The sequence below is a fragment of the Eulemur rufifrons genome, chromosome 19 (genome assembly GCF_041146395.1).
Source record: "Eulemur rufifrons isolate Redbay chromosome 19, OSU_ERuf_1, whole genome shotgun sequence".
NCBI classification, from domain to species: domain Eukaryota; kingdom Metazoa; phylum Chordata; class Mammalia; order Primates; family Lemuridae; genus Eulemur; species Eulemur rufifrons.
In genome coordinates this window covers 70,563,754-70,589,351 of record NC_091001.1, presented here as the reverse complement: position 1 = coordinate 70,589,351, position 25,598 = coordinate 70,563,754, and the positions used below count along the sequence as shown (strand labels likewise).

Sequence of the window (25,598 nt, the reverse complement as noted above, 5' to 3'; positions counted from 1 at the left end):
AGCTGACAGTGGACAGATTAACAGGGGAAAAAGGCATACAAATGTATGTAACGTGTACATGGACACAGAGGTCCCGCAAATATGAGGCTCAAAGAAGGGCTGAGAGCGAGAGGTGGGGGGACGTGTAGACAGTTTTAGCGGTAAATGATTTGTAAGGGAAATGATTGAGCCCCAAGAAAAATTAATTGGCCTGGGACAAAGTTTCTCTGAGCTTTGGGGGAGTTTGTGGCAAATTGCAGGAAGGTGAAGGGTGAAACTTAATTGTGAGCTAAGGTGGTCATATTATGCAGACAGAGGATCCCAGATAATCTCTTGGAGCTGCCCTCAGAAAAATAGATGAAAATTCTATCTGGGTGTGGTTACAATTTTTAGTGTTTTCTCTGGTGGTTAATCTTTTCTGATTATTTGATGAGATTTTTAGAGAGGGCATTTTAAGACAGTTGCATTTCTTCTAGAGGAGCTTCCCTTAATCAGATAAGGGAATTTCAGAGAAAGCCCCTTTTGGTGCTTCCAGTAAGAAAAGGGGTAAGAGAGAGGGGATAGGGGAAGGTCAGAGGGAGACCTTGGTTCTGAGGCTTATTTTTGAAGCCTTTCAGTTTTCTTTAATTCAAAACACTCAGTATGTCGAAGTACCATATTTGGGGGTATTATTTTCTGAGCCCCAACAAGTCAAAAAATTTGTCAACATTTTGACTACTTGGGACAGACTATTAGTTTTACTTACTCTCACATATAATTCCTATCCACCAAAGGCAGTCACTCCTAGATCTCTACAGTAGTGCCCCATAGTCTGTATTTTAAAAATATATTAATATATGCTAGTGGCAAAACTTTCATGTGAATTTTAGAGAATTTTTCCTAGAATTCTCTAAAGAATATTCATATTCCTGTAGATTCTAAGAGAATTCTAAGAATATATATTTAGAATATAAATATAAATACTCTAAAATATATTTAGAATATAAATATCTTGTAGATTCTAAGAGAATTCTTAGAATCTACAAGAATATAAATATTTTGAACCATATGCTAAAGTAGTAGATAAAACTCCAAACTGGGGAAAAAAAAAAAAAAAGAAGATATATATGGAGGTGGGGGTAGGGATGGATAGTTGTTCATTTTGCTAAAGGAATCTTAAACTTTACTATTTTGTTCAGTTGCCTTTTATGATTATTTGAATCCTACCTGTAACTCTCTATTAAAATCACCAAGAGCATTTCTGGTTGGTTGAATAATAGCAAGTGTTGCTTGAGAGATTTTTTTCCTTAGAATTTATGCTCCTCGAGGTTGCAACCATGTATATTTTAAATCACTTTTAGTCTGAAATATTCATTGACTAAAATAGCGAAACAGTTAAGCATGTCTTCTTTACTGTATTGTTAGCTTTTTGTCTTTATTTTACATGTAAACTCTCTACTGCCCTTCAAAGTTGAAGCGACCTAGCACAACCCTGAGGCCTGTAGTTCAGTAATGACCAGGACAGCCTTAAAGTTCCCTTCAGCGTGGCTAAACTTTTGACAGGTTTCTTCCTGACTTTAGGCCCCTGACCACCATTTGTAAAGCACATTTACTTGAGAAAACTTGAAATCCTAAATTCTTTCTCTGCCATTTTGAAATGTAAATCATCTGCCAGCCTCTTGCTAGTTTTACAGCACAAGAATGGGACTCATTCCTTTGCAGGACAGTAGTCTCTGCGGGAGATAGGAACCTAAGCACCAATTAGCCAAACATAGATGGCTTAATCACATTGGCCAACCTCCCCCTAACTTCCTCTAGTACTTTTGCACTGGCTCTGGCTGGTGCTTAAAAACTTTACCACCTTTTGTTTCAGTGGATTTGAGTTCAAACTTTCTTCCCTATTTTACTAGTCTTGCTCCCTTATTGCAATAGTGTTGAATAAAATCTTCCTTATCTGTTTAACTTGTCTGGTACAATTTCCCTTTGACAGTGATTGAGAGCAAAGGCTCTACAGTCAAAACTACCATAGAATCCTGACTTTATTTTGCCATACAATTCACATAACCTCACTAGGCTTCAGGTTCCATATAAATAAGAAATAATGATACTTCCCTACAGGACTTCTCTGATGATGGCATAGGTCAACGAATGTAAAGCACCTAGCATACTGTGTATGGTACATAGTAGGTGCTCCATAAAATTTAGAACTTAATTTTGGGGCTAATGACTACATAAAAAGCCTCTTGATAGATCTTTTTTTAAAATAGTAAACTTGTCTCCTGTATTCCATTTGCATAAATATGATTCCATTTGCTGAATTATCAATGTATACTTTTTTGCAATGTCTGCTTTGCAATGTGAAGTCTATTTTCTTGCAACAAAGACAAAAATGCATCAGAAACAGTGAAGACAAGCAACTGGTTCTGTATCTGATCCTGAAGCATCTAGTTTACTTAGGGCAGTGAGATCAGTTACTTTTGAGGCCAGGTTGAAAAACAGTGTCTGTGGGAAAGAGAGACAAACTGAAATATTTGTTTTCAGACAGTCTAGCAAGTTATTCCAACAAATGAAGAAAACTCTGTGCTCTTTATATTTAAAAGTTTAAAATATCTCCTACTTAGGCTACCCTAAAGCCAAAAACTTAAACTAAAATTCAAATGCTGAGTTTTCTTTTAATAGATATTATATTTTAAAGTGCAGATTATGTTTCAATAGTCTACTATCTTGAAGCTACATTATGAAACATTGCCCAAATCGCTAAATTTTAAAGAAATGTATATGAAATGATACCTTTGAAAAGTTGAAACTGCTTTTTTTTTTTTTTTTTTTGTTGGGGGGAGTATGGTAACATATAGTTGGAAACTACTATTCTCTTGACTACATGTCATAATAAATGTCTAGTCAAAACAGTTCTCCATCCAATGTATGCTATATCTGTAAAACTACTCCTCCCATCTTCCTTCTCTTTCCAAAAGTAATTTGAGGTAAATTCACTTGAATTGCTACCTCACTTTTAACGATCTGTATTCTGGTTGATGACCCTGCTTGCAATTCTGAATGACTTACAAAGTTAATAGTGATTATCTGAAAAGCCAAAAGTCCTATGCTGATGTTCCATTCTTAAATACAGATAACATGGTGGTATTTTCTGGGGTTTTTTTTTTTTTTTTTTTGAGTCATTACTTCATATAGTCTATTCACTGTTTTTATATTTCTTGTAAATATAACTTTTGTAACATTAGATTCACAATTGACCCTTGCACAATGCCAGGTTAGGGGCTCTGAGGCCCCCTGTGCAGTTGAAAATTTTCGTATACTTTTTGAATCCCCAAAACTTAACTACTAATAGCCTACTGTTGACCTTACCAATAAGATAAACAGTTAATACATATTTTGTATGATATATGTATTATATACTTTGTCTTATAATGAAGTAAGCTATAGAAAAATATTATTAAGAAAATCAGGCCGGGCGCGGTGGCTCACGCCTGTAATCCTAGCTCTCTGGGAGGCCGAGGTGGGCGGATCGTTTGAGCTCAGGAGTTCGAGACCAGCCTGAGCAAGAGCGAGACCCCATCTCTACTAAAAATAGAAAGAATTATATGGACAGCTAAAAATATATATAGAAAAAAATTAGCCGGGCATGGTGGCACATGCCTGTAGTCCCAGCTACTCGGGAGGCTGAGACAGGAGGATCGCTTGAGCTCAGGAGTTTGAGGTTGCTGTGAGCTAGGCTGACGCCACGGCACTCACTCTAGCCTGGGCAACAGAGTGAGACTCTGTCTCAAAAAAAAAAAAAAAAAAAAGAAAATCAGCCCTGACTTAAGCATTATACAAAGTATTCATGTAACAAAAACATTTGTACCCCCTTAATATTTTGAAATTAAAAAATAATAAATCATAGGGAAAAGAAAATATATTTACTATTTGTTAAGTGGAAGTGGATCATCATAAAGGTCTTCATTCTCATTGTCTTCACGTTGAGTAGGTGGAGGAGGAGGAACAGGTTGGCCTTGCTCTTGCTTTCTCAGGGGTGGCAGAGGCAAAAGAAAATTCATGTAAAGGTAGACTCACCCAGTTAAAACCGAGTTGTTCAAGGGTCAACTGTGTATTTTTTGAATGTTTGCGCTCATCTCTCCTTCCTTCTTGAAACAGTTTTATGTTGCAGGGAGGGGTTACAAGAAAAGGCAGAGCCTCATAAACTGCACGAATACAGATAAAAAGACATATTGTGGTTTATGATGTCTAGAGGCCCACCTGGAGGGAAGGGAATTTAGGAGCAAAATAAAAAGATTAAAAATCTAAGTCAACTCAGAAATAAGATATGCCAATGATGAAGTAAGGATTTAAGTTGGAAAGTTAGTTATTATGGCCCCCAGTTGTATGTACTTTATCCTAAGGTACCATTTGGTTTAATAAAATGTAGATCTGAGGCTGTTCTTAACCTATCAGTTCCTTAAGACTTAATTAAAAAGGTTATATTTTCAGAGGACAAAAGCATTATTCATTTGTCTGTTCATGTCTTCCAGGTTTATCTTGCAGATTATGGACTTTCCTACAGATATTGTCCCAGTGGGAACCACAAACAGTATCAGGAAAATCCTAGGAAAGGCCATAATGGGACAATAGAGTTTACTAGCTTGGATGCCCATAAGGGAGTAGGTGAGTTTCTTTTTTCTTTTCCTTATTTTTATTTCAGAAGAATGATTAGAGTCAAGGGTAATAAGGTTGCATAAAATGACCTCTGAATAGTTTGAAGAATGAGAGCGCTGGTAAGATTTTATTCAAAAGTAGTGAATTCCTGTTATGCCAATTAATATTTCTTCTAACAGTGGGAGGAGATACAGACTAGGACAAGTGATGAGGGAGCAAAAGGGTATCAACATAGCAAAACTTGATGCTCATTTTGGCCAGAAAATCATTAGTTTGTATAGGTTAAACTTGGAGGTCAGCACTGAATTTTTATGCTGTAGTGAATATCACAGATTTAGTAAAGGTGCACACGTAAACGATTATTCCTGTTTTTCCATTGTGCCATTATCAGAGCTTTAGAAGATACCATCTCTCAACAATAAGGATATCTTTCCTGAAACTATAAAGTGTTAACTTGTGGAAATCTCTCCTAGTTGCCTTTCATATATCTTACTTATTTAAACTCACTTTGATGGTATTGGAAACACATTTGCAGGTAAATTACATACATAGTCCTTTTATTGGATATTGATTGTACTGCCTTGCATTCCAAGGCAGACTTAATTCAACAATTCCCTAATTAGTTAAAGTCATAACCTATGTCTTGTATTCATTTACCATTAATTAAACCTTAGCTGTTTATTACACTGCAGTCCAAATCCAATAGCCAACCCAGAAAGCCATGGAAAAGGAAGTAGAAGGTCAATATTGAAAATATATGGTGCAGAGTCCCACTGATGGTTGCTTTGTTCACAATCAATATGGTCAATGCAACTGTACTTTCTTAGTTGCTCTGTCAGCAAGACAAAAAGTCAATTCTAATGTTATGCTAGTGAAAAAATGGTGATTATTGAAAAACTTTGGCTTTCAAAATTATATTCTTTGTAAACTTTGTTTATAAAAGTATTTTCAAATATGCTAAATCAAACAAATAATTTTTAAACAGCTTTGAAAGGACCACAGTTTCACTTAATAATTAGACATTTGCACTTATTAATGGTTGTTGAACCCTAACTGATACTTTCTAACAAGTTTTAGTTGGTGAAAACAATGGTATATTATTGCCTTTTCTATTAAAAGGGCCATTGACCATGTAATGTAGAAGGTCTTGATCATTTTCCAGAGCAATTAAAATCCACACTAGTTTAAGGAAGGCCAGTAAAGAAGTGAAACAAGTGTATAAGTTGTATACTTTCTTTTCAGGAAGAATCATTGGTTAAATTTTCTGAAATGGAAATTACCTTTTATATTCCTGATCAGAATAAAAGAAATCACTACAATTTTTTTTTCAAGTATAGTTTGGTTAAAAAAGTAATGATCACTCAGGAATTTTGTAGTGTTTAATAATTTTTTGCCATTTGCATTGTTATAAATCAATGAATACTTAAAGATAAAATGAGACATATCTTTAATTAAATTAAGAAATATAAGAATTAAATGCTCATTGATAGTGGTTTTTTTTTTTTCAATTTAAAATTCATTCGATTTCATTCTTCGTCTTTGTCAGATTTATTCTATTATACTTAATAGAATTTTCAGAAGCCTTAAAGTACTTTTTAGATAGTGGTATAACTGGGAATTCATCATACAGATTCATAAGCATTGGTCCAGTTATATTAATAATGATACCAGCTTGTGATTGGGCCACTTATTTTAACTGATAGCTCTAATATTGCTCCAATCTGGTTCTGAGTATTAAAATAGCTAAGAAACCATTGTGATGTGAAGGGGAAGTAGAGTTGTTTTGTGTTGGTCTGGTCACTGTTTGGACTGCGGTAATTCTGAAAGTCCTCAGGATTCAGTTACTTTCATAGTTTAGGGTAGTGTTTTTGCTGTACTGTCTTCATGAAAGATTTGAACAGGTTTTTATTCTGTAGCCTACTTAAATTTTTTTCTCCCTAAATCATAATACATGTTGAATGTGTTGGGTAGATTTCACCACACTAGGTCTTTGGGGAGAAGATTGAACTGAGAGTGATCCTATAAAGATGACATTACATCCCCAGGAGGAATATTTTTGGTAATTGCTAGAAAGTTATATGCTGGAGTGAATATTCATTTTTATCAAAGATTTTTTCAGGATTCCTATAAAGTAGTAGATTCTCAATGCATTTTAAATAGGATTTACACTAAACTTCTAGGAATATTGATATCTATATGTATTAGTAGATTCAGATATAAATATAGATATACATACATATATATGCACATACACATCTATACATACATACATAGATACATACACACATATTTGCTGACATTTTAATATGCAGTTTTAGTCTGGAGTATAAAATAGGTTTGATATCTTCAAATGTTTGAATAATATTCATTCCTAATGTTTTATATTTAATTTTCCAAAATAAAACATCTCAGTTTAGAATTTTATTGGAAATGAAATAATCATTTAGCCATAGTTAGAAACCAGAATAAACAGTGCCATAAATCCTTATAGGTAAATGCAGGTCAGATTTATAAATATTCATGTGTTTACTTTTAGTACAGTCACTATATAGTTTAATCTCAGAAAAATCTTTTCTATACCAGTCCAGCTATGAGATCAAGTAACTACTGAGGAAAGATAATGCAAAGGAAAGCATAAAGAGCAAAAATATTGTCATTAGGATATAGAACTTCTAGTTATCAAAGCAGAAGTGTTAGGTACTTTTATCTGTGTCTGGTCAGGCCAAGAGAAATATGCAGGCTTCAATGTAAAACTGACTTACGAGCTTAGTGCTAAATAGGGACTGTTAACCTGATCAGACTATCCGGTCTCTGCTACTTTTTGTAGTGATTATTCAAAAAATGAAGCTAAATCTCATTTTTCTGTGGATTAATTGGGTTTTTGTAATCAGCCTTTTCACTTAAGCATTTTCTGATTCAACTTTATGTAAAAGGAGGATAGTTGAAAGGGAAAAAAAAAAACCATTTTATCTATTATCTTGTGTTATCACAAACCAAAAAATATGCATAGAGATAGATAGAGATGGATGGACAGATGGATGAATTGATAGATAATTATTCCTAGAACTGTCATACATCTATGTATATACATATATTTTTGAAAACTGTGTTTATTCTTCCAAACTCAATTCTCTTGTGTGACCTAGAGGTATTTTCTGAGTGGCTAAAGTGCTTCATTTAGTATAAAATCAGAGTAACATATGTTGGGCTTATTTCTTCCATTATTAATTTTTTATTCTTCATAAAAACTAGCATGTATGAACATTGACATATTTTGGGCTTGTTGCCTGATAATTAAAGAGAATGATATTTGTGTCAAATATACTATTTTAAAATTTGTTACATTCTTAGGAATGTTAAAAAGCAATATTTGGATCAATGTGTGATATAGATTTTTGTAGATTTTTCTACTCACTGAGGCATGCAGTCAATACCTAATTTCTCTAGAGATATACTGCATTTAACATATTGAGCTTTTTTAAATACTTCAGACCTATGCATTGAGTGTATAATACCTGTTTTAATTTGACATCATTGATGACCAGAAAATATATTTAAATTGCATTGTAAATGTCCATTTGTTTATGTAATATATTCAGTATCAAGGAAAGAAATATATTACATACTTTTTTATTTTTGCCAATTCCTGTGGTATGTGAAATCCAAGGCTTGTGTTACTTCTTGCATGGTTTCATTTTACTCTAATACTTCAGCTTACAAAATATATGTGAAATAAACTGAGAATGTATTTTCATGTTACCAAACTTGGGGAAATAACATGGTTTACACACTGCTTATCTTCTTAACCAATAATTCAAAAAGGGTAAACCATTTTTCTATTATGACAAGTTAGCAAGGTAAACCATCAAATTACTAACATTCCCTGTTGCATCTGTTAATAGTCAGAATAATATACTGTTTATTTCTTCTTTCATGTAAATTTGACTTCTATAAATAGTCTTTGGGTAATGTTTAAATAACCAGTAATGAATACTTTTTTCTTTATTGGCATAAGCCCACTTTTTACACTTAATTGTGACTTTTTAAGTCTTGGCATATATCTTGGCTTTTTAGTTGAACTATTTTCTTGGCCAAATGTAAGATACCTTTTCTCTGTTGAGTAACCTTTCCTGTTTCACACAGTAGTGTTTCACAAAAAAACTGGGGCTTGGAATTTTAAAAGTTCTGAGAAAATAAGAAACCTGAGTTTAATATTTTATCTGAAATATGACACATTGCATTCTACTTTCCTAATATCCTTTTAGAAATTGCAGTAAATCATGGTCACCATAAAATTTACCAGCTCTTTATATATCCTATTTGACAAAACACTGAATTACATAGCTTGCCAGTTGGAAAACTAAGAATAAACTTTAAATTTGTTCTTCAGATAGTCACCATTCACTCTGTCAGGTGAGCATTTTATTCAGATGGTTTCTGCTTTTTCATTATCATTTCTGAGCACAAATACTAATATTTTGGGCATTTAAACCCTGTCTGCTTGAGGCAAAAGTCATCAAGTTCACTTTATTATTTTCTACCAAACCTTGTTTTCTTCATACTTCATAATATTACTCTATATGAGAAATAAAACTAAACAGAAAACACTTTAGGCAAATAAGCAGAACCATTTTGGAATTAACTCTTAGACTTTTCTTTTTCTCCCGATTCCTCTTTCATTTCATTTAGTGAATGAGCCTGGTTAATTTTACTCCAGTTTGTCTAGAATAAGCACTAGTTCTCTAAGATCACTTCTCTGCTGTTCTTGTACCAGCTTGGAAGGACCATTTAAAACTTTAAAAATACATACTTTGACTAGAGATCCTTCTTTATCAGAATGAAATAGCTTTAAAGAAATCATTTCATAAAAGGATGGTTGCATGAAAAAGTTGGTCAGTGATGCAGCTCAGTTATTCCTTGCCAAAAAACAACTATTTTTGTGTCAGTATGTCTTAGTGTTTTAAGTTAAAATGCCTGCTTTAAATACTTCCCTCACTACAGAAGTCATGTGTGTAATGTTGTTTGAATAGTGTTAAAACTAATAATGGAGGCAAATTAATTGTTAGATTGAGCCCAGGCTTTGAATTCTGAAAGACTTGGATTTCAGTTCTGAGCTCTGTCAATTTTTGCTCTGTTATGTTGAGTAAGTTATTTAACTTCTCTGAGACTCTTGTTTTTCTTATTTGTTAGCAAAGTTAATAATATGTACCTTATATTGTTTGAATGATTAAATGAGAAAAGCAGGTAGAGTGCCTGGCATAGTAGCAGCTCTCCATAAATCATGTCATTTTTTTTTATTTTAATTATGCATTCCACTGTGAGCTGTTTTTGGAATCTTCTTTTTAGTGAAGAATTTAAGTTCCCACCTGTGCCTTTTTTTATTGTTGTTACTCTTAGCAATACTTTATAATTTAGAAAAGTTGAACAATGAAAATACCACAGGCTTTCAACAAAAAGTGATTTACATTGCTCCACATTAATAAGCTGAATATAAATCAGTTGCTAAAATAATATTTAGAAGCTAACTTGAGAATGTTTATAGGAAAAATTTTACTAATAACCAAATTTGACTACATTTCCAAACAATAGTAAAAGTTTGATTTTTAGGACAGCTATAGGAAAACATACTGTTAATGGTTATATTAATTACCAAATGCAGCTGAAGAACCTTATGTATTATAAATTATGCAGATAGATGACTTAGAAACAAAATAATCCATAGTATGTTTTCTATCCAAATGAATGAAAATATATTAAAAAGAAATATATTGCCCAACATCATCTGACCTTAGAGCTAAAAATGTAATAGTGTTAGGGCCAGAATTGGATCTCCTTCCTAGTCCAGAGTTCTTTTCCATTTACTGCCTTACTTAGCATGTTTTAAAATGAATTTAAAAACTGTATAATGAAAGAAGCAACTTTCAAATTAAAAAATATTTTTTATAGTTAGATATTAATATTCCTCTTCGACTGTGATCAATTCTTTGTGTAAATTACACATGTACACATAGATTCTAATATTGTCATCTAGAATATTTGTTTTTAATTAATTTAACAGGTATTAAAATTACTCTTCTGTGTACAGTAGATGGAAAGAAGACATAATCATTGGTAGAGTCTAAGATTTTAACTTTACTAAAACAAGTCAAACTTTTCAATTTGTTTCTCTGGGAGGGAATTTCAGATAGAGGTATGTACTCAGAAACATATTTAATGCTTTTATCTCTTCAGTGGCAGAAAAGGGTGACTATTTGATGTTCTTTTTAGCATTATGTGTATTTCTGTAGGACTAAGTAGAAACAGTGGTAAAAACTATCACCTAACCATAGTTATTGATGTATATGTGCAGTAAAAGAAAATAAGTAAAAGATTGAAAAATGTGATAAAGTGTTTTAATTAGGTGAGACCAAACTATAAGAGTGAAGTAAAGTTAACTCTCAAAGGGCTATTTCAGATGAAGACTAGTTTATGAAAGATTGGCTTCAGAAATCTAAATGACTTGTCATTACTTATAGCTTCATATCAATTAATCCCTCAGTTGGTGGAGGGGAGGGAGAAAGTGGTTAGGAAGGTTCATTCTATTTTAATTCTGATTGTTTTTCCTCAGAGGGCCTCTTGTATGTAGCCTGTGTCATCCAAACAGGTGCCAGAATATCATATTTTGAAAATTAGAGGATGTGAATTTTTTTAAGTGGTGGTAATCGGGAATTGCCATAATGGAAAAGGGACTTGTGAACACATCTGTACAAATGGAACCATTCCATTATTAATGGGAGATTTATTACTGAAGAAATCACTACAGAACAGTGTGGTAGAGATTGTGTTTTTATTTTAATATGAGAGCCAAGTCTTGCATTAGGACATTGTTGAAGCTTGTGCAGAAAGCAAATGGCACCCATGGGACTGTAGCATTCTGCTAGATTGAAGGGCCTTTAATAATCCAATACTCTAATAGCAGTTAAGATAGAGTGTGTGTAAGAGCTAATCTTGTCTTCTGCTTTTATAATAACTTATGTATGGTAACCAAAAGAAGTTATGATGTGCTGGCAGCATTGTTCTTAGTAAATGACTTTTTAAATTAAAAACTAAGTTCACTGAGTAACTTTTCAGAGTTTATTTAATGAAATGTAATAAAATAGGATACCTGTTTACAGCAGATTTAACAGCCACTTATTGCTCTTAGGAGATTATATATCCCTACACAGATGAACATTTAACTAATGGTAGAAATGTAAATACCAGCCTATTGTTTTATAACAATTTGGAATAACTATAAAAATGAGTTTATTTTATGGGTATTTGCTAATGTTTTAATCATTATTGCGATGATTTGTTAATATTATCAGTTATATTTGACATGTTTCTTAGATTTCATTGTCCATCTTTTGATACAAGGCACTTAAAATTATCTAGAAAATTATGATGAAATTAGTCTACAGCATTTAATAGCTTGATATAAATATTTACAAGGGCCTGAAAATGTTCTTTTAATGTATTTTTCATGAAAAGCCATCTTATGTTAAATTTTGAAAGCCTCTAGTTGGCTTCAAAATCTACTCCCCACCACCTTTCCCCAACCATTCCCCGTACCATTGCTTCACTTTTATATTTTCTAATCTGGATATGGGACCAGAATTTTAGCTCGTTGCTGCTTTTATCTAAAAATAATATTTGTAAAATTTTAGCACTGTATATCCAAAGCAGTAGACGTATTTTATTATATTTTCATATAATTGAAAAATCTTAAGACAGACCTGTTTTTTAATACTGCACACTAGATGGCAGTTTTGTCATATTCTTCCAACTTCAAATGTACTAGTAAGAGTGGAACAGGAAAGGCCATCAGTGTTTAGTCTGCATTCAAAGGGTCTCTGCATGACCAGTGCAGACCCCATGGACTTCCTGGAACATATGTTAGCAATTTAGCTGCAGACATTTATTTCTTTGTTTTACTGCTTGGCTCTTTGAGAAAGTGTTGGTGCCGGGTTATGGGTTGTCTGGATCATGTCAGAGGCCATGGGGATCAAGTTCATGTGACAGGCCAGACTAAGGAAAGATGAAGTTGGAGGAGGTGAGGAAACTGACCCTTACTTTCAACAGCAACAAGTCACTGCCTGTCTGTGGACTGGGACCAAATGCTTAGGCGTTTAAGTTTTACTCCAGCTGAACAAACAAAACACTTTGCCCATTTGGCTTTTTCATATTTCATCAATAGTAGTTCACTCAAACATTTCTCCATTTCTCAAGAACTTGCTTATCCCTCATCTTTCTCTCCTAATGCTTACTCCTATAGCCCTATCCAGACGAAGTGACGTTGAGATCCTTGGCTACTGCATGCTGCGGTGGCTGTGTGGGAAACTTCCCTGGGAACGGAACCTGAAGGACCCTGTGGCTGTGCAGACTGCTAAAACAAAGTACAAATTTTCAAGTATTTCATCATTTACTGCAACAGGTCTGAAGGAAAATAACATCCCAGAGAAGATTGGCATTCACCCAACATGACGACCAAAGCAAATTTCTTTAATTAGAAAAATATTTTTTTAAAAACCAAACAACATATAAAATCCATTAATATAATACCTATTAAAGCACATGTATTTGAATTACAATGGAAAATATAAAGTAAAGTATCTATTCCTTTACGTGGTGTTTTCCAAAGCTTAAATTCTAGGTGGTGGTGTTTTCAAGGAAGAGTATTTTCAAATTAGCATTGTACAAGTACGTAGACGTATTCCGAGCTTGGTATGATTGATACTAACTGTGCAAAGCAACATTGTGAAATGAGACAAGTAGGGCTTATATTTTTTAAGTGAGAGCAACTTACCTCTCATTCCTGTCATGGAGGAAGTATGTTTTGTTTCTTAAGAAATAAACAAAATTTTTATATGAGCTGTTTATATGAGATAATCTTACAGCCACATAAACATTTTTAATATTCCACATTCAGTTTTTTATCACCTAGATTCTATTAGCATAAGAATTAGGTCAGACTAAGAATAGTGTGTGTTACTGTTTTTCAGTTCTCTCACTGGTCAGGCCTAAAAAAAAGTCAGCTGCATGTAGCACAGAATAGCCATGTTTTCCTCATATACCAAGATATGCTCAGCAGTAGTTATCCACAGATATCACAATTGGAAAAAGCAGCTAAGTTTTAAGTAGGACAGGTCACAACAGATGTGTACAAAAGGGCGAAGGGGCAGCCGATTCATAGAAATCAATCTTCAAATTCAGTGTGGCGTCAGTTTTTAATAGAAAGGCTAGCCTGCAGATTCAGATGAATGCAGATTACATTTGTAAATACTGATCTGTATTATATGAAATATTTCTCCCCTTGGAATCTTGGTCATCCTACTCCCTTACCCAAAACTAAAACATTTATATAAGCCAATATTAGAACAACATCAGTTATTTACTGCAGTGATTGTGGTGTTCATATTAACCCTCATGTAACTGATATTTTTTGAAGTCTGGGTGAAATCAAAGCACAATAATGGGCATATATAAACAGTTTTGGTATCTAGTTTTCCAAATCAATTTACTTAATTTGAATAATGTAATAAAGTAATAATGTTATTTAAAAAGCTAGCATTTTAATTCTAATGATTATATGTATATTTTTCTTTTAAGAAGACTAATATGAATTGTTTTACTCCTTTATCAGTATGCAGTTTATAATGCAGATAAACTGCAGGCATTTTCAAACTTCTTTTAGTATATAATACATGATCATAATTTATTCAATTTGCTGAGAAAGTATAACATTTTCCCCATAAGGGCATGATTGCATATTCAACTATAACACTATATCTCCCTTATGCCCTTTATTTTCCTGACAGGGTGATATTAGATCAATGCATTTATTGTTGCTATTCTGCCTGTGCCTGAATTTGTGAATCACTCACTCATATCAATAATTTTAGTTGAATATTTATGCAGGTTGAATATCCTTTACCTGAAATGCTTGGGACCAGAAGTGTTTCAGATTTGGGATTTTTTTGGATTTTGGAATATTTGCATTGTACTTACCGGTTGAGAATCCCCAAAACCTAAACCTGTTTAATCATAGGACAGTGTAAAACACTGCCCAATGGAGAACAATGTGAATAATTAACCCCTGTCCAATGGTAATAGGAAAAATATCCCGAAAATTAGATATAGTTTTTTATTATGGGTTTTTTGATACAAAATTTATGTCACAGAAATTATGACAAGTATTCCTACTTCTGCATTTTTACATGTACAAATTTGAGTTAAAGCGTTTATATTATGCTATTATAATACATTGTTTAGTGTTGGGCTTTGGAAAAGTATGCCCTCACAGTATGGTGCTTTGGCATACTGAGTACTTTGAACTAAAGGAGATCAGAAAGCCTCAAAAGCAAAGTCTCTCTGACTTTCTGCCCTCCTGTCTCCCACCCTTTCTTCTCTTCCAAAGTGAGTCATAGGAACCAGAATTCCTCTTCCTCAAGGCAGGTCGTAGAAACTAAACTCCTCTCTGCCCAAAGAGGTCACTCTCTCCTTTCTCCCTTGAAGACCTTCATTGCAGAGCAGAGGGGTCTTGAGAGGAAGGAATGCTACACACAGAGGCCAAGAGACCTTGCCGGGTCTCCCTCCACCCCTGCCAGTCTATTATTAGATCATACCCTATGTCCAATCACATTTCTACGCAGCTGTCCATTCTTCATGGAATCCAAGCATTAAGATAGACAATTTTCCCTGTGTCTTTGAGTCTTCATTTTTGAAGGCTCCCATGTTGTGTAAAACTTTGAGTAAATAAATTTGTTATGCTTTTCTCTTGTTAACCTGTCTTTTGTTATAGGAGTGTTAGCTGTGACCCTTATTATGACGGGTGAGGGAAAGTATCGCACCTTTCTGCCCCTACATTAGTTTCTAGATGATTAATATAAAATTAATCAGTGGGAATTAAGAGATCTTCCTACTTCTGCTAACCATCCCATTCGTTATAGGTGGGGTTAAAAAAAAAAAAGCATTGAAAATCATAATTTTGGTGACCTACCAACACAGAATTAGAGTTTTGCTTTCTAATCAAAACAATGAATCGTGGGACTGAAAACAAATTCATTGTGTTTTACTCTGTTTTAGTCTGTTGGATGAGCTCCCTGAGTCAGTGCTAAAATGGGCTCCTTCTGGAAGCAGTTGCTGTAAGTCAAATGATAACTTCTACCTTCTTTTATGATTTACAGGTCACCACATTTGTCACTCTTGTTTTGTGGCTTTTGCTTAACCTGCCCACTCCTATTCCCATCAGGGTAGGAGGAATCTCTTCAGGGTTGCAGATAGGTTGCTAGAGAACAGAATGTTTATTTAGATTATCTTTGACATTAGAACACAAGAACACTATAAGAAAATAATTAGGTAGAGTTCTAGGCTTTGTTGATTGCATTTTAAAAAAATATATATTTGAGAATCATGCACAGGTTAAATAGTCAATTGTATCTGGTGTTTCTAGAGTTAAGACTGTTTTTCTTCCTTAATATATGGTTGAAAGAAGATAAAGTTGACCTAAGGAAAGACTGTTTTCAATCAGTAATTTTAAAAAACAAATCATTAAACACTTGAGTGCTATTTAGACCTGGGTTATGCTGTGACTGAATTGCCAGCAAAAATTTTTTTATTAGCAAGGACATATGATTTTGGGATTTGGAGGTATAATAAATGGTTTTCTCTTTCAAGTTAGTATAGAACTTTTTGGAATTCTTTAATTGATAATGTTATCAGTATAAAATAGTCAACTAGGAATTACCCAACTTCCTGTCATTTGTATATGTATGCCTGACACATTATTCAGCACTAATTTAACAATTGAGTTAGATTGCTTATAGAAAAGAAGCCAGCTCCTGCTGTCAGGCTTGCTTTTGCTCAGAGACAGATAAGCAGAGTGAATGTTGTTTTCTATTTGCATTGGGCAATCTCAAAGTTAGTTTTTAGCTGACTTCTGAAAGTAGATATGTACACTGACCCTCTCTAGCTAAGGTCAAAGAGCATCAGTTTCTATCTGAGAATTGAAAAGTAGAGTTAAGTCATCTTAAATTCACATTTTATATTCACAGCCCTTCTTTGACTAGAAACCAGAACTTCATTTGGATGGGAAGTAAAAGAAGAAGAAATAAGTTCTATTTCCCACATCCATTTAGGAAGTCCCATAAGTCTGTCCCCATGTGACTCTTTTGCTTTCCCCTTTCTGTTGTACTTTTCTTCTGATGGAGGCCACCAAACAAGGGAGATTCTTATTTGGAGAGATGGGTTGAAAGATGAAAGTTTTGCTTTTGTACGTACATTAAATAACCTGGTTAACATGACAATATTGCTTTTTGTCTCATATTGTTACTGGCATTTTTACCAAGCCTATAGTTTATGTTTTAATCGGTGGGACAAAAAGAGAGGGAGATGAGGAGGTGCTATTCGTTGTTTTAATTATATATCTCCCTTACCTTTCTTGTCCCTCCTATATAAAAGATAACTGTTCAATTTAGGATTAGGAAAAAAAAACCTGATTCCCTGGATTGTACAAGATAAATGATTGTGGGCCATTGTATATTGTGTGATTCTTCTATTGTTAGAGATGAGTTAAGATTTGAGTTAGTTGAGAAATTTGGATGGGAAAAACACCAAGTTCTCCTTTCTCAGTACAAATCATTTATTTGAGTCTGTACAATTATAAAATGCATATTTGTATTTCTAAAGCACAAAATATTGAAACTTTAATATTAAGTGATAATCTCTTAAATTAAGAGGTTGTGCTTAGGAAAAGCACACCATGAAAATTAAAGGAACTGATTTACAAAAGATTTATTACTAAGGCATTTTATGAAATAAAACAGCCAAGAAGTTTGCAGCATGCATGTCCAACTCAGTGTAATAATAGTTTCAAAAGTTTCGAGGCCGGGTGCGGTGGCTCATGCCTGTAATCCCAGCACTTCGGGAGGCCAAGCCAGGAGGATTGCTTGAGGCCTGGAGTTCAAGACCAGCCTGAACAAGAGTGAGACCCCATCTCTGCAAAAAATAGGAAAATTAGCCAGGAGTGGTGGCATGCACCTCTAGTCCCAGCTGTTTGGGAGTCTGAGGCAGGAGGATCACTTGAGCCCAGGAGTTTAAGGTTGCAGTGAGCTATAATGGCACCACTGCACTCTAGCCTGGATGACAGAGTGAGACTCTGTGAGTCTCAAGAAGAAAGAAAAAAAAAAAAAGTATCTCTTGAAATCATAGTAATGATATTTAATATTTCCCTGGCTTAAAAAGTAGATGATTCAAGAATATCATAATTTCATCCTACTCAAAGCATTTTGTTTTATAGCTCTGGAAAGATGCTAGTAAATTTAAAAATGTAGTTAATATAATAAATCCAGATCTTGAAAGGCTAACATTTAAATCAGTACCACATCATAATAGTCTAAGATTCAGGTTTATAATAATAAATTTATGAAGTGGGTGGCTCTTTTTATTTTCTCCCTTTCCTACCTCACTGATACCTCATTTTTCCAAACCCCAGTCCCATGAAGGCTTTGCAGCACAGCTGCTATCAGTTGGTGGAATGCCAGGAGTTTTCTATTGTCTTGTAACAGTGATTTGTTCCCAACATAGTCAGCTCTCTTCTCCATTTGGGACATTCTGGTAAATGGAATTGTAATATATACATAACTTGGCGTACCAATCTTCAAAGGACCAAACAACAATATTTGTATTAAAATGGTAGTGAATGTTATTTTTTTAGTCATTTTGGTTATCCTTTTAAGGAATTGGATGCTCCCCCAAGGAGCTCCAGGAAACATCAGTTATAAATGTGATGATAAAGCAATAGCAGTTGCTAGTTAACAGAGATGTGGTTGACTAAATGCTAGATAACAGAATTTTATATATCTCATAAATTAGAGAGGAAAATAGTAGGTTTCATAATTGCTATAATGTCCAGGAAAAAAAAAAAAAAAAAGCCCAAAGACAAGAGTTCTCATATTAACCACATTAGTTTCATGGTCCTGGAACATAGCTCTTGACTCAATGTTGTAAAATGGTTACTCTAACTTTAATAGGGAGAAAGGAATGATGACTATTCCTTTTGGAAGTTTTCCCTATAGGGAGTGAAAGCCAGTGCCTCTGAAATTCTCCTCTTGAGTGGAGGTAGGCCTGGAGGGGAAGTGAAGGATTAGGAAATCACTTCTGCCAACCCATGAAGCTTCCCAGATTTTTCCACTGTGGGATATAAACAACTAAGAGAAAATAAGAGGTACTTGTATTTGGGTCAGTATTAAGTTTTAGAAGGGTAAAGGCATATCTAAACACATCTATGAACAAATGAAAACATGCCAGTTTTTAAACAGTATTTAGTATTATCACTACTTTTGTCCCAATATTAAATGGTACCTCCACCTGAAACAAAAATGCAAACTACAAACATTTTAATGCAGCTATGTTTGTAACTTTTGGTTACTAATTCTACTTGTATTTAAAAGTTGGTAGTTCATAACCTTTTTTGAAGAAGTGAGATTACTATGTAATTCTAGGGAAACATTTCTTAGAGAAAAAAATAAAAGGTGGCAACTCCTTACTCTACTGGTCTAAAATGGAGAAGACTGCTGTGAATGTGCCAGGCTAGCTGGGTATGGAGGACTTGAGGGAGGTTTCATGCATTCTAAAATCAATAACAGTTAGCAATATGTAATTCAAGGTCATTTCTAAATAATACTGTTATAATCCCCAAATCAAAGCCTTAATTAAAATTTGCAATAATTTTTTTTCTTTGAAGTAAGGAGGTTTATAATAAGTAACACTTGTTTTTAACTGATTTTTTTTTAAAGTTCAACATAAAAAGTATGAAGCACGTATAGTCTATTATATTATCTATGTAGTCCTTACTAGCACCTCATAAATCAAAATCATTAACTATAATTATTAAAATTTGCTTCTCTCATAAGATTAGTGAATTGTAAACATATCAAAAGATATGTAAAAGAATTACCAGTTTGTCCCATCTTGTTAAATTTGTAGGTCAGTATACTTTAGTCACTTTTGAATATCATTTAAAAAGTTCTTTTCATTCAATTGTTTGCTTTTAGTTTCTTCAGGATGTGTGTGTGTGTGTGTGTGTGTGTGTGTAAATGTATAAGAGAAAAAGGTTTTGAGATTATTGGAATCTTAACAATTTTTGCCAATTATGAATGTAATGTAAAAGTTTTAATATTTCACAGGTGAAATAGCCCAATTCTTAGAAAGTGCTTATCGTTTAGCATATGATGAAAAGCCAAACTATCAAGTGCTCAAGAAAATTCTGAACCCAGGTGCAATACCTTTAGGACCACTGGAGTTTTCCACTAAAGGACAGAGTGTAAATGTACATGTTCCAAACAATCAAAAAGTAAGTAGTGTGATCCCTGGGATCATTTGATTATTTACTTCTGTGATGCTTTTCTATTAAATGAAGTTGTTTTAGGTCTCAAAATGAATCTGACAACTAAATTTTTTATTCCTTATATGTAATTCCTATTTCCCCTAATTCAGCAGCAAGAAAGTTTATTGAAAGTTCTTTTGACCTATCATCTCTTAGGGAAAAATAGTCATAGAGCTATGACTAGGGTAAACTTAAAGGCTAATGCAACTTTATTCATGAAGGCCGTTATTTGCTGCCTTTTTTCAGTTCTCTTTAGGCATTCTCCTCTGTTTTTGCCTACCAGTTTGGCCATGATTTGATGGTGATAATAGTCTTAGATTTAACCAGATTATTTTTATGTGCTGATATTTCAATCTACGGGAACAGTTCTTTAGGAAAAAAAGAGCTATCATTTTTTTAAAGTTACACCTCCTCCTTTGCCGTCTTCCAACAAACTCCCTCACAATGACTGAAAAACAAAAACAGAGGAATCAGAACTTAAAACAATACAAAAGAATTAGAACTTCAAACATTTTTAAGAGGGTGGCAGAAACCTGAGACCGCTGTTAGCAACATCACTGGACAGGCAACTGTCTGTTTCTTCCTTGACACTGTCCATATGCAAAAAAAAAAAAAGTGTGGAGGGCATTTTTTCCCTGGTACGTGTACAATAAGGTAGGGTCAGGATGCCATTCATTTTTAATATTCTTTATGAACTTTGGATCATCACAAGTGTTCATGAGCCAAGAATGCAGGATGCAAACTAATGTGACTGATAGTCTGCTAGATGAATGGTGAGTCAAGTATCAGTGCACAGATGGTTCTGATTTGCTGAATTTTGTAGCTGCTGCAACTGAAGACATAAAATATCCTTCTAGTCATAAATTAGCTCTTTGGAAGCAAAACCTTGGCACCAGAGCTTTACAACCTTCAATTAGTAGGAAAAGAAGTATTTGAATGACTGTGGTATTGACATCTGTAGGCCTGCATAGTAATCATTCCTAATAGAAGAGAATATCTGTTTGAGGAGGTTTTGCATGGCTAATTAACTACCAGTGAGAATATGTAATTTTTTCATGATCTCCTGATTGTCACCTTTCTCTCATGATACAATTACATTTTATTGTAGTAAGTGCCTCACAAACCAATTGTCAGCACTATTTACGTATTGCAGAAGGCAGAACAAAAGTTCATGTTTAATAAAAAGCCACTGGATTTTGATCTTGGTAATTACTAGACTTATTTTAACAGTTTTATTGACTTTTGTGTTTTTATCACTTTTGCAACAAAACAAAGAGCCATTTCCTTGACATAGTATTTCCCGTGCAATAACGGTCACCGCTTAATCTACACTAACTTAAGTAGGTTTTTTTTTTCCTTTTTTGTAATTCTTCAGTTTCATAAACTTAATTGAAATATAAAAGAAGCCATTTTAAAAACTGATAGCTATATCCTCCGATATAAAATTCTAATTATTATCCACCAGAATTTTCAGTTTCATCAAATTCAAAGGGTGTTAGTTGTGAAACTTTTTATATGCAGAGAATACAACATAAAACATTTTTTCCAGTGAGCCTCCATCAAAAATATTTTATTCCTTTTGATTAGAGCATTTTGATTATGAGTAAAAAGAAAACAAGAATAATATGGCTTCTTAAGACTTTAGTTAATTTCTGTTAGCAATGGGATCAGCTTGGATATATAGACAGATAATTTGGGGATATATATCACAGCAGATCGGTATTTGTTAATGACTTTATTTCTCTAGTATTTTTAAGTGTACACAGATATTTAATAATGATAATATAAAATATTGGCTCATTATATATGGGCTAAACTTGAAGTATCTTAATTTTTATTTTTAAAATTACAGGTTTTATAATGCTACAAAAACCAAACCTGAAAATGTTCAAAGCAAAGTATGACAGTATAAACTGTCAACTCAATTCCCCTAAATGATGGAAGTGTAAGATTATTTCCACAAGAGATTGCTTCCATAACAAAAATTATTCCAGAATGAATAATCAACCACATGCCTCCACATTTCTCTCCTTTTAGTCACGACAGAATCCCCTTATTAGTAACTAAAAACATTTCTTGTTACTGTATACATAGATCACTTTAGCTATTGAACAGACTAGTGAGTGAACTCTGGACTAGTACTTTAAGTGGACAATGATACTTAAAAAGGAGACACTGGACCAGAAAAGGTATACACATATAGAAAAAAAATGCTTCCAGTATTCAAAGGGAAAAAAGTCACAAATGTTTAAAATTTTTAAATGTTATTTTGCTCATTATAAGTGAAACTTAATACTGAGGAAAATTTAGTATTCTTAAGAAAATATGTTTTGGTTAGGTAATAGAAAGTAGCACATCACCATAAAAATCTCAACAAACTTACATCATCTTTTTGCGAAAGAAAAAGGTACTTTTCCCATTCTGGATTTTACCAGGCATCATAAATTGTTCCCTGTAAACTGAGTCTTCCTCTTGAAGTTCTTGAATACTGTTACTGATTGAAAATGAATTTTTGTCAAGATAGTAGATATATTGATTTTTTTTTTCTTGAAAAACAAATCTTTTGGGGTATTTGCCTGAATCAGAATGATGGTATGGATAGCTGAAGTCACTCGTGAATAGTTCTGGGGGCTCTTGACATAGCACTATCAATCAAATTAGAAGACATTCTCATCAGGACCACCACAGTCTGTTTATGCCACCCAGTTGGATTTAGTGTCCAAAATTCACTAGAGGAAACCATATTTTAGTAAGAATGCTTACTGAGGTGAGCTAAAGCTCTAGAATTCCCAGATGAGAATGTTAAAGCTTCATTGTAAATTAGCATTATTGAAGGCCCCAATTCAACCCTCAATAAGATATTTTTCAAGAGCTAATAGATCTTTTTTAATCAATTTATAATGTCCCCTCCTTATTATGGTACTTGAATCCATGTTGTAATAGTGTAGACACCCTGGCATAATGAGCCCACCCATCCTTCCTAAATGCCTTATGTGTAGGCAGAGGAGTAGCTGTGTTCAAGCTAGCCTGCATTTCAGGCAGTAAAGTTTGTTCCTTCATTCACCCTAAATCTGAGGTTGCTACAGCAAATCCAGGGGTGAATATATTACTATTGTTAGTAGTAATATTTGTATAAAATTTAACAGTTTACAAAATTCTTTCCAGAGTTTTAATTCTCAAAATAATTCCATGAACTTCTCTTCATGTTTATTGTCTACATATGAGGAAAGTAGAATACAGGTTCTCAATTAGAAGCACATTTTTGGTTTATTAATTTTTAAGAGTCCAAAACTATTCCTGATTTTATAGAACAGTGTGAAGTTCCAATGGAAAATTAAATAAAAACTACCTCATTTGAATAGCTTCTTTCTTGAAAATGACACATTTGGATAGTAGTGTCCTTCTATTTGATTATGTGGGATGCCTGGGGTATTTTCTGTATTTACTTTTATATTTCTGAGAAAAAGAAAGTTTCACAGTGTTCACAATTAAGAATTAAACTTTATCATCCTACTTCACTCTTACCATTGTAAAAGTTTCCCTAGAAGTAGAAATTTTTCATAAATTAGATATCATTTTGTTTATCAGCTACAAGTGTCCATGGCAGTGCAACCTAACCATTCGGCCAACTAACAGCAGATCTAGGAAGCATAATCTCCTCCAGGAAGTCTCACAAAGGACTGAAGATATTATACCAAATTTTATTTATACATAAGAGGTTTCCAGGACAAAAAACTGTTATATCCAGAGTTTATAACATACAGGAGGCACTAAAAATCTCAATAATATCTTAACTAAAAATAGAACTACCATATGATCCAAAAATCCCACTTCTGGATATATATCCAAGGGAAATGAAATCAGGATGTCAAAGAGATATTTGTACTCCCATGTTCATTGCAGCATTATTCACAATAGACAAGATATGGAAACAGCCCAACTTAAGTGTCTGTTGGGTGAATGGATAAAGAAAATGTGAAGTGTACACACACACACACACACACACGATGGAATATTATTCAGCCATAAAAAGAAGGAAATCCTGCTATTTGCAACAACATGAATGAATCTGGAGGACATTCTACTAAGTAAAATAAGCCAGACACAGAAAGACAAATGCTGTATAATCTTCCTTATATGTGGAATCTAAAAAAGTTGAACTCATAGGAAGCAGAGAGTAGAACAGTAGTTGCCAGGAGATGAGAGTTGGGGGAAATGGGGAGATGTTAGTCAAAGTGTTACCAGCCTCCATTTGGAGGTTTTTCCAAGTTCTTGGTGTTTGTGGGGAAAAGAATTTCAGGATGCACTATGTAAGCCAAGCAAGTGACAGTTTTTATTTAAAACAAAAGTATACTCTCAGGGAGGAAAGTGGGCAAGCTCGAAAGAGAGCAGCTGTACTGAAAGGAAGTGGTTTTAGATCTTTTGAAGTCTTACTAATTGAGGGAAGGAATATTTAAGGCTAAGGGTTTGGCTTTTACTAAGAATTTGGTTAGTAATTCCAAGAATTGGGTTCCCTCCCACTTTCGTACTTTATATGGTTGACTTGGAACTGTCAGGGTGATTTCAAGGGTGAAGAAATTTTAACACTACAATGTAAATGATATTGTAATTAGCCAAAGTTCATGTAAGGTGGCAGAGATAGCTGAGGAGCTAGTCAAAGCCAGTTTTTGCCTGCAGTTAGCAACCTCTCTAGTTAGCTTCTGCTGAAGAGTTGTTTATTTTAACACCTGCACCCGATCTGCAAGTCCCTGCATCTGGTCTCAGCCCTGTCGCCTAGTTCCTACTCTAACAAAAGGGTACAAACTTTCAGTTATAAGATAAATAAGTTCTGGGGATCTAATGTACAGCAAAGGGACTATAGTTAATAATACTGTATTGTACTCTTGAAATCTGCTAAGAGAGTAGATTTTGTGTGCTCTTACCACATACCAAAAAATGGTGACTATGTGAGGTGATGAATATTTTGATTAACTTGATTGTGGTAATCATTTTACAGTGTATACATTTATCAAAACATCATGTTGTACAACTTAAATATGTACAATTTATATTTGTCAATTATATCTCAATAAAGCTGGAGAGAAAAGATCTCAACTAATCGTTTAGGACATAGAACAGATTTTCACAATGATTGATTGACAAGCCAGTGTCTTAGTAGGATGGAACTGTGCAACAACCTGGGGAAAGCCTTTGTCTCACACTAATGATGTGATGTACATTTAGTACCAGGATGACTTCAGTGGAAGAGTGGCTCAGATGATGGTTACACATCAATTTTCCCAGTAGTTTGGGAGGGTTGAGTGGTGGAAATAAAGAGTCCCTGCATGATTAGGAAACATTTCCATTTTGCAGGTTACTGAAAGGCAGTAGTTTTGCCATCCTTTGATAAGCTGGGATCCTAGAGGAGGGGCAAATAAAGAATGGTGTTGTGACAACTTAGACCTAGCCACAAAACACCAGCATGTTTTAAAGAGAAGGAGTGAACACACTTGGCAATAGAAGCTAAAAATTGAGAGACTACCAATTAAGGCTCTGCTCACCCAGCCAATGTAATTCATTCTCTGTTTTGGCACTGGCTACTCCA

The 25,598-nt window shown here is 33.9% G+C and overlaps 1 protein-coding gene across 1 annotated transcript in view; it reads left to right on the top strand.

Annotated features, from left to right (window-relative positions):
* VRK2 (VRK serine/threonine kinase 2) overlaps positions 1 to 25,598 on the top strand; it is a 94,521-nt gene that overhangs the window by 50,182 nt on the left and 18,741 nt on the right. The window contains exons 7-10 of the mRNA XM_069494060.1: positions 4,488 to 4,620; positions 12,905 to 13,025; positions 15,715 to 15,773; positions 19,815 to 19,981. Of these exons, the coding sequence (XP_069350161.1) occupies positions 4,488 to 4,620; positions 12,905 to 13,025; positions 15,715 to 15,773; positions 19,815 to 19,981 (480 nt within the window). The remainder of the gene's footprint in view (positions 1 to 4,487; positions 4,621 to 12,904; positions 13,026 to 15,714; positions 15,774 to 19,814; positions 19,982 to 25,598) is intronic.